The 12,902-nt window shown below is 39.9% G+C and overlaps 1 protein-coding gene across 1 annotated transcript in view; it reads right to left on the bottom strand.

Moving 5' to 3' along the window:
* Positions 1-228: 228 nt before the first annotated feature.
* Positions 229-12,902, bottom strand: part of Iqch (IQ motif containing H) — a 195,495-nt gene continuing 182,821 nt past the window's right edge. The window contains exon 18 of the mRNA XM_071607335.1: positions 229-312. Within this exon, the coding sequence (XP_071463436.1) occupies positions 229-312 (84 nt within the window). The remainder of the gene's footprint in view (positions 313-12,902) is intronic.

Below are 12,902 nucleotides of genomic sequence, written 5' to 3'. Positions count from 1 at the left end.
ATTTCAAAGAAAAAGTTTCAAACTATAAAATTTAACTAACGGGTTCAGTAGGAACCTTACAATATTGACCCAGCACATTGTAAAATATGTACTGCTTACAATAAAAAAAAGAGATGGTTTAGCACTTGTTTACAATACAGCATGAGGTATTTTCAGCCCTTGTATAGAAATTAACCAGGATCGTTAGTTAATTAACACCTCACCTTAAAATTGGTCTCGCCTTGCATATTAGGTGTTGATATTTCTTGATGGATGATGAAGAGATTGCGAGCAAAGGTCATGAGAACCCCCTGGAGATCCACACCGATTGTTCTGTTAATGATATCCAAACAAATGAGTTTACCAACGGTTCCCCTCACATGCTTGAAAACAATCGCCCTCTCATTTGTGCGTCTGGTGATGGAATTTAATGAGTATTTTCAATCTCACAAGGTGGCAATCTTCAGGGAGATATGAAAGACGAGGCTCCATTTTAACTTGTCAACAAAAAAGGGTTTGCGTAATAAATATTTTTTTATTAATCAACTTAGCAGATGATAGCAATAGGTTTAGTCATTTCTAGCAAAAGGCTACTACTGAGCTAGGACAGTAGTATTAACTCATTTAAAAAACTGTTTAAAGAGAATTGCTGCTAAGTATCATTCATGCCTCACACTTTCCTTGTCCAAAGAGAAATTTGTTTCTCTGGATTCTGGAGACTTCTGTCTGGGGTTTATTGTTTATGTCATGCGTACAAGTGATTCCTGCTGCTTATGAAATTGCTGCACTTGCGCTGAGGGAGAATGGGGGCCCAATCATGAATGGCTGTCTTTACAAAGCAGAATGGCCACTTTAAGAAGGTTTCAGAGAAAAAACATCCTGTAGTATTATAGCATAGTGGGAAAACACTCTAGACAACTAGATTGCTTATGTTTTAACTTGGAAACAAAACTCCAGGTTATTTTTCTGGTGATTTTTTAAAAACTTCATTAAATGAAAAAAATAAATTAAGTGAATGGATTGATTTTTCTTTTTAATTGTACTGACTTGAGAAGGGACAATTTTTTAAAAAGCTGCCTCTTAAGGCAACTGCCCAAATATCTGGGACTGCTTCTCTCCTGGTTGTTGCCATAAGTTAAGTCCCCTAAGAGTCTAGGGCTTTGGTCCCTTTTGAAGTGGCTGCCTTCCAGCCTCTTCAGGATTTCCTTTGGGTCAGGGTAACATCAAAACTCCCAGGTGCTAGGACAGGAGCCCAGGGCTCTTTGTCCTGCCACTGACTGTGTGACTTTGGGGGAAGGTACTTAATGTTCTGGGTCTTCATTTCCTTTCTCTGAAATGAGGGAACCAGACTAAGTCAGTGCTTCTGGACTTCTTGAGTGACATTACCAAAATCCAAGATGGCTTACTCCTCGCAGCTGCTAAACACTAATGCTGCTTCCTTTCAGAAAATAAGTAATAGCCAAAGGCAACTTCAGGCAGCAATTTTGAAGAGCAACTTGTGTTTTATTACCACAGGGTCAGTACGAATTAAGACCCCAGGTGGTGGTGGTGGTGCTTCTCTTCTCCTTCTCCTTCTCCTTCTTTAAACAGATTCTTGGGCTTCACCCAGGATTAACAAAACCAACATCTTTGGTTTGGGGGTGCAGGACTATGTCATTTCACCAAGCTCCCCACATCCTTCTCATACATAGAATAAAAATAGAGACCTATTCTCAAAAGAAATTACAGGGGTGTGTGGGGGGGGCACGAACGTGCGTGCGTGCGTGCGTGTGTGTGTGTGTGTAGAGGGGTCCTGTTAATTCCTTCATTTCTGGAGATTCTTTCATTTCCCTTTCCTTAAAATTTCTCTTCCAATTTCACTATTTCTCAGAAATATCCCAGAATGCCTGCAGATAGTAGAAAGTTATCCCAGAAAAGCTGAATTACAACTGGTCTATAAAGTCGTCCCCTCCTGGAGCCCCTCACCTTTCCTAAGGCAGCAGCAGGTGCATGCTGTCCCCCTGGCACCACCTGACTGCAATAAAGCCAAAAAAGCCCAGCAATCTCTAGAGAAGCCTCCTGTAAAATTAAGAAGCTCCAGAAAAATTAAGGTGCTCAGAGGAAAGTTTCTATTGACTCATGATTTCTTTTCAACATGGGTTCTATAAACTTGGGTGGTCCCCTGGCCACTATCTGTTAAATCACCTGTTCTCAAACGCCTGTGTTCACATCTCACCACCAGGTCTAACAAAGGTGCAGTGATTCTGCCCTTTCATCTCACACTCGAGAAGGCATGGCTAGATGCAAGTGAGAATTCCAGAACAGTCTGGGATCTTTTCTAATATTCACAAAAGAACACTAGCAAATTCTGTACAAACTTGCACAAGTAGGGGCAACAGGCCCATCATCTCTGCGTGATGTACCAGTTCCCTATACGAGGCTCGGTGTGGACTTTGTTGTGGTGAAGAGAAGGTCCTTCACTGCCCTAGCACTCTCTGGCTGCATGATTGCATTAAGGGATGAGATTAACGGGCAGAAGACAGTAGAAAAGGCGGCTTGGTGAGGGGGGTTCCTTTGTTCATATCTCTTCTTCTCTGTCTCCTAAATTCTGTTACAGTTTTCCTCTTACCTGGCCCCTCTATGCCCAAGGACCCACCAGCATCAGTTTTCTTGAGGCCTCCTCAGGAACTCTGTCTCTGCCCTGTTAACACTTTTCCCAGGGTCATCCCATCAATTCTGGGATGCCAGTCCTGCCCCGGTCTGCTGGGCTCTGTCACCTTTCAACAGACTTTCTTCATGCCATCTCCCTGCTGGCTTGGGTCTCCAAAAGTGGCACCCACTTTGTGCTCCTATGGTCAGGCTCTCCCTTCCTGACTCTCAGCTGTGAACTGGGTGCCTCTTGGAATGACCCCACACATTCATCCTGGGACTGGATTAGGCCCACCTATCACTTGAAGGGAGCTCGCCCCTCCCTTCCTTATCTCATGTGCGTGAAGGTTTGTGTGGTTTCAGTCCTAGCCCACCCTTTCCTCTGCACTTGACCTTCTATGTTATCTGATGCCCAGTAAGACAAAGGTCATATCTCTGCGTTCTCATTTCTAATTCTTGTACTTAAAAAACCCATTCGTCAGAATTCTTGAGCTTAGACATAAGCTTGGATCTTGAATCTTTCCTGCCTAATTAGACTGTGTCTCTAGAAACTTCTTATCAGTTTGCCAATTCAAATCCAGTTGACAGCTTGGTTCTCCTAGTCACAGTAACTGCTTGTGACTCATGTCCAGCCACAGCCCTAGCATCATAGGGACTACTTTGGAGAGAACATGGCAGGGGAAGGGTCAGGAAAGGGAGAGAGCTATGGGACTGAACATGGCCAGGAAGCCAAGGGTAGCTCCTCCCTTAGGCATGTCCAGAGGTGTCTGTGGTTCCATTATCACCCTAGAAGTGAACACCTGGGCAATGCACGCTAGCTGGGACATTATAGATGGCGGTCTCATTTCTGGGTGGGCCTGAGTGGAGACTGGAGTGGAGAACACCCCAGTTCTCCTCTTCCTGGATGATGAGAAACATCGAAGACTTCAAACGTTAGATGAAATTGTAGCCACGTTTTAGATGCAAAGGGAAAAAAACCAGAACATTTGCACAAGTTCAAGAGGATTGATGAGAGCAAAGATCACTTCCAGCAGGGTACTGCCCAGCACACATACTTTGAGAAGACTATGTCAGGGGAGAAACTGGATCTGACCCTCCCTCTGGAGGAACACTTGCCAAATCACCTGAGCACTCTTCAAAGCATGCAAGAAGGGCAATCCTTGGGACATCTGAGCTGATCCCATGTGAATAGATTTTGTTGCACCTTGCTTGAGTGGAATGTGTTAAATGTAGGCTCTTAACCTTTGATTATAGATATTATATTTATAAATCTTGACCAACACATTTATGAAATACCTGAAAATCTAAATAAAACAAGATAGACTTCCAATAAATGGACATGGTAACTCAAGTGCTTGAGAAGCACCACTCTTGATGGATGTGATAGTCACTTTCTTTGCTTATCCATCCCATAGACACATGCCATACTCACAGCATGCCCAGCTTGTCTCTCTTCAGGTGTTCATATAATATAAAAATAGTTCCTTGTCTGTCCTGTGAGATTTGAGTGGGAAGAAAAGAAATAGCATATTATCTTGGAAGCAAAGAAAATATACCCCACCAAGAGCACTAAGACTGATTCAAATAAAAATCTAGCCAGGGCACACCTGTAATCCCAGTAACTTGGGAGGCTGAGGCAGGAGGAGGGCAAGTTCAAGGCCAGACTTAGAAATTTAGCAAGACCTTATCTCAAAAAAAAAAAAAAAAAAAAAAAGGGCTGAGGATGTAGCTCAATGGTGGAGAATCCCCTGGTTCAATCTCCAGTATCTTACACACACCCAAAACCGAAACCAGAACAAAACCAAAACCAAAACTAGAGCTATCTTCAAATATTATGAGAAGCACATTTGAAAAGGCCATCTCAAGAAAACAGAGTAGGTAGGTATGTTCTACAACAGTGTTTTTTGAGAATGATCCTCAGAACACCTGCAGCAGAATCATCTAATGTGTCTGCTAAAAAGGCATTTTCATGAGCACTATCCAAGGTCAGGATCCTTGAAAGATTTAGCACACTTCCTAGGTGAATCTCATGCATATCAGAATTCGAAAAGCATGGAGGAGCAATTGCAGGGGAAAAAGGAAGAAATTCGTTGTGTGAAAAATAATTTTTACTTCAGTGGAAAATGATGTATTGTATGCAGCATACCCTGCTGCTTCATCTGACAGATTCTATGGGAGATATTTCACAGCTGATGAACAAACAAATTCTGTCAGGTTTGATGGAGTTCAGTTGACCTCCTCCCCTGGTCCTCTTGTAGAAAATCCTTTTTTGCCTTAATTTGCATGTTTATTTCAATATTCCTGATCTATAAAGAGGCTTGACTTTTGGATTTTCTTTTGAACTGGTTATACCATCTGTTTAATTCCCTGTTAAATAAAATATCATGCATTTATTTTCATATATGTGGCTTTGCCCTTTTTTGAAAATTTTAAGTTTTCTCCAGATAAGTAAGATGTGGCCCTGGAGTTGTCCAATAGTGGAAATGGCTGCCCTATGAAGTTGTGAGATCTCCATCACTGAAGTTCAAAAAGGAAAACTTTACTTTGGAAGTTTGGTAAAAGAAATCACATAACAGAATTATATGATAACAGTTATCAGTTCCTCACTTTTTAGGAAATCCAAGCATTAGGACAGTCCTTGAAGTAGAACAATGGCCCTCAGTGATTAGAATCATCTGGGTGCTTAAAAAATACAATGCCAAGGTGGGTGTAGTGGCACATGCCTGTAATCCCAGGGACTGGGAAGTTCGCAAGTTAAGTCAGCCTCAGTAATTTAGCAAAGCCCTAAGCAACTTTTTTCTCAAAAAAAAAAAAAAAAAAAATTGAAAAGAGGGGCTGGGGTTGTGGCTCAGTGATAGAGTGCTTGCCTAGCATGGGAAAGGCACTGGGTTTGATTCTCAGCATTGCATATAAATTAGTAAAAAATAAAGGTTTATCAACAACTAAAAAAATATAAAGGGGCTGGGGTATGGCTCAGTGGTAGAGCACTTGCCTAACATGTGTGAGGCACTAGGTTCCATTCTCAGCACCACATATAATAAATAAAAAATAAAAGTCCATTGAAGACTAAAAAATATTTTAAATATATATATATATATATATCCATATATCTATATCTTTATCTATATTTATATCCATATATGTTTTTAAAAAAAGATCTGGGGATGTGGCTCAGTGGTTAAGCACCCTTGGGTTCAATCCACGGCACCAAAAACATAATGCATGGGCTCAACCTCTGGAAATACTGATTTATTTGGTCTGGAGTGGGCCCTAGGTAGTGTTATGCTGATCCATCTTAGAACCTGAAGTAGAAAAACAGTATCAGGAATCAGATTCTATTTTTGTTGAAAAATTTGATATTATATTCATCACAATATCTTGCATTAATTTTTTTTTTTTTAGGTACTGGGATTGAACCCAGGGACACTTAACCTCTGAGCCACATCCCCAGCCCTTTTATATATTTTATTTAGAGACAGAGTCTCTCTGAGTTGCTTAGAGCCTCACTAAGTTGCTGAGGCTGGCTTTGAACTCACAATCCTCCAGCCTCAGCCTCCCAAACCATAGGAGTGCACCACCATGCACAGCTTTAGTTTTGATTTTTAAAATAAAATGTACTAAAACATTATTTATTTTTAAGAGTCTTTCACTGCCCCCCCCCCCCCGCCCTTAAATTTGGTGTTGAATATGAGTGCTCTAAGTGCCTCACCCTTTGGCAGCCCTGCACGGGCATCTGTACTTCCAGAGCTCCTCACTCAAGGCATCCTAAGGCAGCCAGGGTGGAATCCCACTGCCCTTTACCCTTTGCACACTTCTTACTGTGCTGTGTAGTAGCCACTAGCTACAGGAGGCTACTGAGAGCTTGAAATATTAGTCCAAATTGAAACACAGCTTTCAAGGACTGTAACTTTCAAAGACTTAATAGAGTTGTGGAGTGTTTAAATAATTTTTATACTGATTATGTTGAAATGAAAAATTGAGTTAACCAAAAGTATCATTAAAATTAGCTTTATCTATTCTTTTTTACTTTTAAAATATTGCTCTGAGAAAAATTTAAATTATCTGTGTGGTCAGATGTGTGGCTTACATTATACTTCTGTGGGCCGATGCTGTTCTGGGGCCCTATTATTAACACAAATAGAGCAAGTCACCTCCAATAAGTGGTTCTCATTTAGAATTGCGTTTCTCCCTTTGTTCAAATGTTTCTGTATTGAGGGAGGACACCATCTGGCCTCTAATCCCTGTATGCAGAGTAAGTTCACAGACGTGCCATTCCCAGGGACCTGTGGACATTTATTGGATTGTTTTTTCCCCTTCTGGGAATAGAATTCTTGGTTGACAGGTTTGTTGTTTTTTTTTTCTTTCCGTAACTTAAAATTATGATCCAATTGTCTTCTACCCTTTACAGTTTCCGTTGAAAACTCAGATATCAGTCTTATTATTGCTCCTTTGAGGATAACATCCCTTTATTATTTTATGGGCTTTTAAGATTTCCTCTTTCTTTTTGACTTTCAGCCATCTAATTATGATGTGTCCAAGTGTGATTTTCCTTATCTTCTCAGAGATTTGAAGTATGGTTTGAATATACAGTTTGATATCATTTCACCAATTTTGAAAAATTCTCAGTATTTATTTAAAATCTCTTTCTTGTCTCCTTCTGAGACGCCCAACTGCATGGAGGTTAGACTTCTCTTCCTTTTCCCACATATAATTTAAGGCCCTGTTCTATATTTTCATCATTTTCTCCCTTTGTAATATTTTCACTAACCTGTCTTATAGTTATAATTTTTTTATGATCCCCTATTCAAATAATGAATTAAATTATTAACTTTTGTCATAATAATTTTTAGTTCTGGGATTTCTGCTTGACTTTAAAAAAATAGATTTAGAACAATGATGAAATTATCCTGTCACTCTAAAGAATATTCTATAATTCTTTTCCTCCTTTTACCTGAGCATTAATCATAGTTATTTTAAAGTCCCTGTCTCATAACTTCAAAATCTGAATCACCTGAGGGTCATATATATATTTCTGTTTTAAATTACTTGGCTCTATCTTTTAGTATGTCTTATGATTTTTTATTGTGTGCTGGTCATTTAAGGTGGAAGACTATTGAGGCTCTAGATGATGATGTTGTCCTGCGAAGAGGGTGTTAAGTTTTGCTTTTGGCAGGCAGATAGAGAAATGTCAGATCATCTTGACATATCAAAGGTTGATTTTAAATGTTGTTGGTTCTGGTCTGTTTAAATTTTTCTCCTTCCTCTTTGTCTTTGGTCTTTTGTCCTAGAGAAGTGTCCTTACTCCTAGAACTTAGTCCTTCTGAAGTTGCCACTCAAAGTTTGGAGTGTTTGAGGTTGGGGTTGTGACTCAGTGGTAGAGTGCTCCCTAGCACATGTGAGGCCCTGGGTTCGATCCTTAGCACCACATAAAAATAAATAAATAAAATAGAGGTATTGTGTTCAACTACAACTAAAAAAAATTAATAAATATTTTTTAAAAAGTTTGGAGTGTTTGTTAGGGCCCTTTTGAAATCTTTGTCAGATCTTTAACCTTCTAGCTACTGTTATTTGTTGTTGTTGTGTTTCTTGGAATCTTGAGATATTCAAACACAGAGAAAAGTCTATCAGTGATTTAAACGGCAAAATTTGGGGGGGCTTTTCCTTTGATGACCTTTGCTCTAGGATTTTGACTCTCAAGTCTCCAATAGTTTAACTATTATTATTATTATTAGTGGTAGTAGTAGTAGTACCAGGAATTGACCCAGGGGTGCTTATCCACTGAGCCACATCCTCAGCCCTTTTTATTTTTTATTTTGAGACATGGTCTCACTAAGTTACTTAGGGGCTTACTAAATTGATGAGACTGACTTTGAACTTGCCATCCTCCTGCCTCAGCCTCCTGATTTCTCTGGGATTATAGGCGTGTGCCAGTGTACCTGGCAACAGTTTGACAATTCTGGATTCCAATCTCTTTCTCCTCAGCTAAACAAGACTGTGATTTCTGTTTGAATCTATTCCCTAGTATGATTTGAGAATGTCTTCAAAGAAAAATTTGAGGGTAAATATGACACTTATATGCTTAAGGACTCTAGTTCCTCATATGCAAAACTTATTTGGGTTGCCCTCCTCTGCCTTCAAGCAGTGATTTTATATATGGATATATATTCTACAAACTTGTCCAGCTTTCACAATCATTTTTGGCAAAAGAATTAGTTGGGTACAATCTACCTTGTCATAGCCAGAATGAAACATCTAAGTTTGGCAGGACATTATAACTCTCCAAGAAATGTGACCAGGGATCTTCTCAGCCTTCATCCGGAGGGAATAACAGAATTAAAGGGCTTATTCAAAGTTGATTTTTTTAACACTCCATAAAACAATTAAATATTTGACTTTTTATGTGAGAGATGTGAGGATCTACATTTTAGCAGCTCACCAAACTAAACCTCACAGTAGGCAAAAATTTTTACCGGCAATGCCATCTACGCAAGTATCCCAATCACACTCCCTTGACAATACACTCCCTGTATTCATTCCTGGATGTCAAATTCCTCATTGTAATATCTTATTCAAGCCTGTTTTCCCAGGTAGTATCTTAGGCTAATAGAGAATTTTGTTTGCTTTTATCAACTTTTTTCCTCCTTCAACCATATTTAAAATTTTACTTTTGTGTAATATTCTTCTCAGGCTAGTTATTAGCACCATAGTAACATATTTTGCTATGAAAACATATAAAATGGTCTAGTCTTTTAATCCTCAACTTTTTCGTCTACAAAGTTAGAATATTTACCTTTCAAATAATGACAAAAAGGAAACAAAATATGAGAAAATTTTACAATGTGTAAAACACTTTCAAATATTATTATTAGTAATTATGGATGTTTCACAAATCTGGAGATTTCTAGATTAAGTCTGACTGCCCTAATCTGAGAAGACACAAGTTAAAAAATTCTGCTCAGCCAGGTGTGGTGGTGCATGCCTGTAATCCCAGTGGCTTGGGAGGCTGAGGCAGGAGGATCGCGAGTTCAAAGCCAGCCTTAGCAATGGTGAGACGCTAAGCAACTCAGTGAGACCCTGTCTCTAAATAAAATACAAAATAGGGCTGGGGATGTGGCTCAGTGGTCGAGTGCCCCTGAGTTCAATCCCCAGAACAACAACAACAAAAAAATTCTGCTCAGCCCTTGCCACTCAAACATTGGGAGAATAGGAACAGGGTTACTGGGATAAATGTTCTTGTCTGGAAGGAAAAAATAAAAATAAAAACAAAAATGAGAGACAAATAGAAGATGGAGAACTGTAGCCATTCTGAAGGCCCATTGGGCCGATGTATCAAGGGCTCCTGTCCTTTGGCTGAGAAATGTTCCCCGAACAGGCCTGATGCCACTTGCTTGATGAGACATTGTTCTTTGTGGTCCTTTGCTCTGCCTCCTGGAAATTTATTCCTTCTTCATAATCATCTGGCCACATATAAAGTGAAATTACATCTTCCTGGGGCAAAGGGGAGGGAGTGGTGGGGCAGGGAAATGGGGGTTGGAAAGATGGTGGAATGAGATGGACATCATTACCCTAGGTACATGTATGACTGCACATATGGTGCGACGCTACATCATGTACAACCATAGAAATGTAAAGTTGTGCTGCAGTTGTTCACAATGCATTCTGCTGTAATATATACCTAATTAAAATAAATTTGAAAGAAAATAAATTACACCTTCCATAGAAATTTTTAGACTTTCTCACCTGCTTCCTGCCTATAGATGATTCACAGTCCAAAGGTTGTGTTTAGTATTATACAGGACAGTCTCTTAATTCAGAGTGATACTTTTCTTTTGAGTTTCCTCGAAAACTTTGATTTCAGGCCAGGCATGATGGTTGCCATAATCCCAGCATCTTGGGAAGCTGAGGCAGGAGGATTGAGAGTTCAAAGCCAGCCTCAGCAATTTAGTGAGACCCTGTCACTAAATCAAATATAAAAAGGGCTGTTTTCTTGTTTCTATGCCTTTCTTTCTCTTAATTTCAAGAATCGGGTTTCAGCATTATCAGATGTCAGTAAGAGAGCTATTTCCTTTGTCTCTTTCCTGGGCTATTTCTTTTACATGACAACATTGCTGAACACCATAATCTTTATTGTATCCTTACTCTGAGATACCTCAATGCAGCCAGAGGTTTTAATGGTAGGTTTTAGAAATCTTTAATTTGACCCTTATTGAGAGGCTGAGTTTTACTTGGCTTTTTAAAATATTTCCTTTATGAGATTTAGGATCAGTTGAGCTTTTCCAGCTTCATAAAATATCAAATTTCTGGAATGTCTCTGTTCCCTCTCATTTCTATTTGCAAACTTCTACATTCATTTAGAAGCTTGTAATTTTTGTATACATGGCCAAGTGCAGCCAACAGTGCTCAGCATACACAGTGATCATAGTTTCCAAGCGCTTCTCTAGAGATTTAGGTACATTAAGAATATTATTTGCCTTCCAAGTTATCAAAGGTGTTGGTTTTGCCAAATATTTCACCACTTCACAACAAGGATTGTGCTCCTTCTTGTTTCCATTAACAGCTTCTTTATTCATTGCCCAACCACTAAGTCAGTATCAAAATTTTAGGTTTCTGTTGTGGGAGCATCCCTCCTTTGATATTAATTTCTATAACAAATTAGTTTATGCTGCAGGAATTTTTTTAAAACCCAGTTCTTGGTTGTTTTTTTAATAACAAAAGCTGTAGTTCCTGCTCATGCTTCTCCTCAGGTAGATCACTAGTGGTCCCCTTAGGAACCAGACTGAAGAAGGCTCTGTCTCCATGTGCTTCCATGATTTTCCCCAGGCAGGAAAAAGTAAATGGCAACTCTTAAAGGTTCCACATAAAAAGGAAATATCTCATTTCTGCTCATATTTCATGAGTCAAAACAAGTTATATGGCCAAACCCAACTCTAGGGGGAGGGCTGAGGGAGCATAATTCTGTTACATGCCTGGAAGGAGAGGAAAGATCATTGAGCAACTTTAATGGTTGCCCCCATGGCAACACCCTGGCCTAAGGAAATGATTGCTGGCAGTTGTGTAACTATTTAGGATCATGGCACACTGCCTGCCTGCCTGCCTGTGTGTGTGTGTGTGTGTGTGTGTGTGTATGAGTATCAAACTTTTAGGTTTATGAGAGAGAGAGAGAGCAGATCTGCCCCACATTGTTGCAGGCAGTAAACATGACGCCTTTCTCCATATGGCTTTCATTACAACTTCCTTTCATTAGGAAACCAGTGGGGGTGTTCTGGAACATCACAGAAATACCAGGAATGAGACCCACCAAGTTGCTTACAAACTCAGCAATGCTTCCTTCCAATATTCAAGAAAAAATAAACCCCTAGGGTAATCTGACTTCTCTCTCTCTTTTTCCCACTGAGACCTTGGACAAGAAACATCACTTGAAATTCTGTGATAATATGGGAAATAACATGGGGTGTACCTCAGTGGCAGAGCACTTGCCTAGCATGCTCAAGACCCTGGGTTGGATCCCCAGCACTGTGAGGGGGAAAAAAATGGAAAGAAAAACAATTTTCAGGAATAAGAACACTGGAGGATTCTTCTTTTGGTAGCATTGACAATGATGTATTGTTAATTTTACTTTCTTTTTCAGGAACAAGCACCCACTTTAAATTCAACCACGAGCGAGAAGAGGTTGTAGAGTTCACATTGGTATTTCGGTCAATGATTTTCTTTTCAGACTCAATATAACCCAAAGAGGCAATGAAATTTTATGGAAGTTAATTGATTGAACCCAGGGGCACTTAAACACTGAGCCCCATCCCCAGTCCTTTTTATTTTTTATTTTGAGACAGGGTCTTGCTAAGTTGCTCAATCTGGCTTTGGACTTGCAATCTTTCTGCCTCAGTCTCCCTACTCACTGGAATTGCCAGTGTGCACCACCATGCCTGGCTACTTCTCCCCAGGGGCTTCATAGGGGCTATGAAGAGAAGTTGGCTTCTGCAGCTGAAGAGCATATAAGAGGTATCTAAGTGGAAGGTTTCATTTGAAATGGATCCCAGCATTTGAGGACTAGTAGGTAATCCTATTTTAGTGGCAAATAGTTGTTAAAAGGAAAAGGCACATAGCAGATGCCTTAGTGTAAGAAAAAGAATGACGTTTGACTTTGTGGACAATTATGGGTTCAAATTTCTGTGCCAGCTGGGCAGAGTGGTGCTCATCTGTAATTCCAACAGCTCAGGAGGCTGAGGCAGGAGGATCACAAGTTCAAAGCCAGCCGCAGCAGCAACTTAGTGAGATCCTAAGCAACTCAGTAAGAT

This window comes from Marmota flaviventris, chromosome 2, assembly GCF_047511675.1.
Source record: "Marmota flaviventris isolate mMarFla1 chromosome 2, mMarFla1.hap1, whole genome shotgun sequence".
NCBI classification, from domain to species: Eukaryota; Metazoa; Chordata; class Mammalia; order Rodentia; family Sciuridae; genus Marmota; species Marmota flaviventris.
Note: the sequence above shows the minus strand (reverse complement) of the source record. Positions and strands in the feature narration are given on the sequence as shown.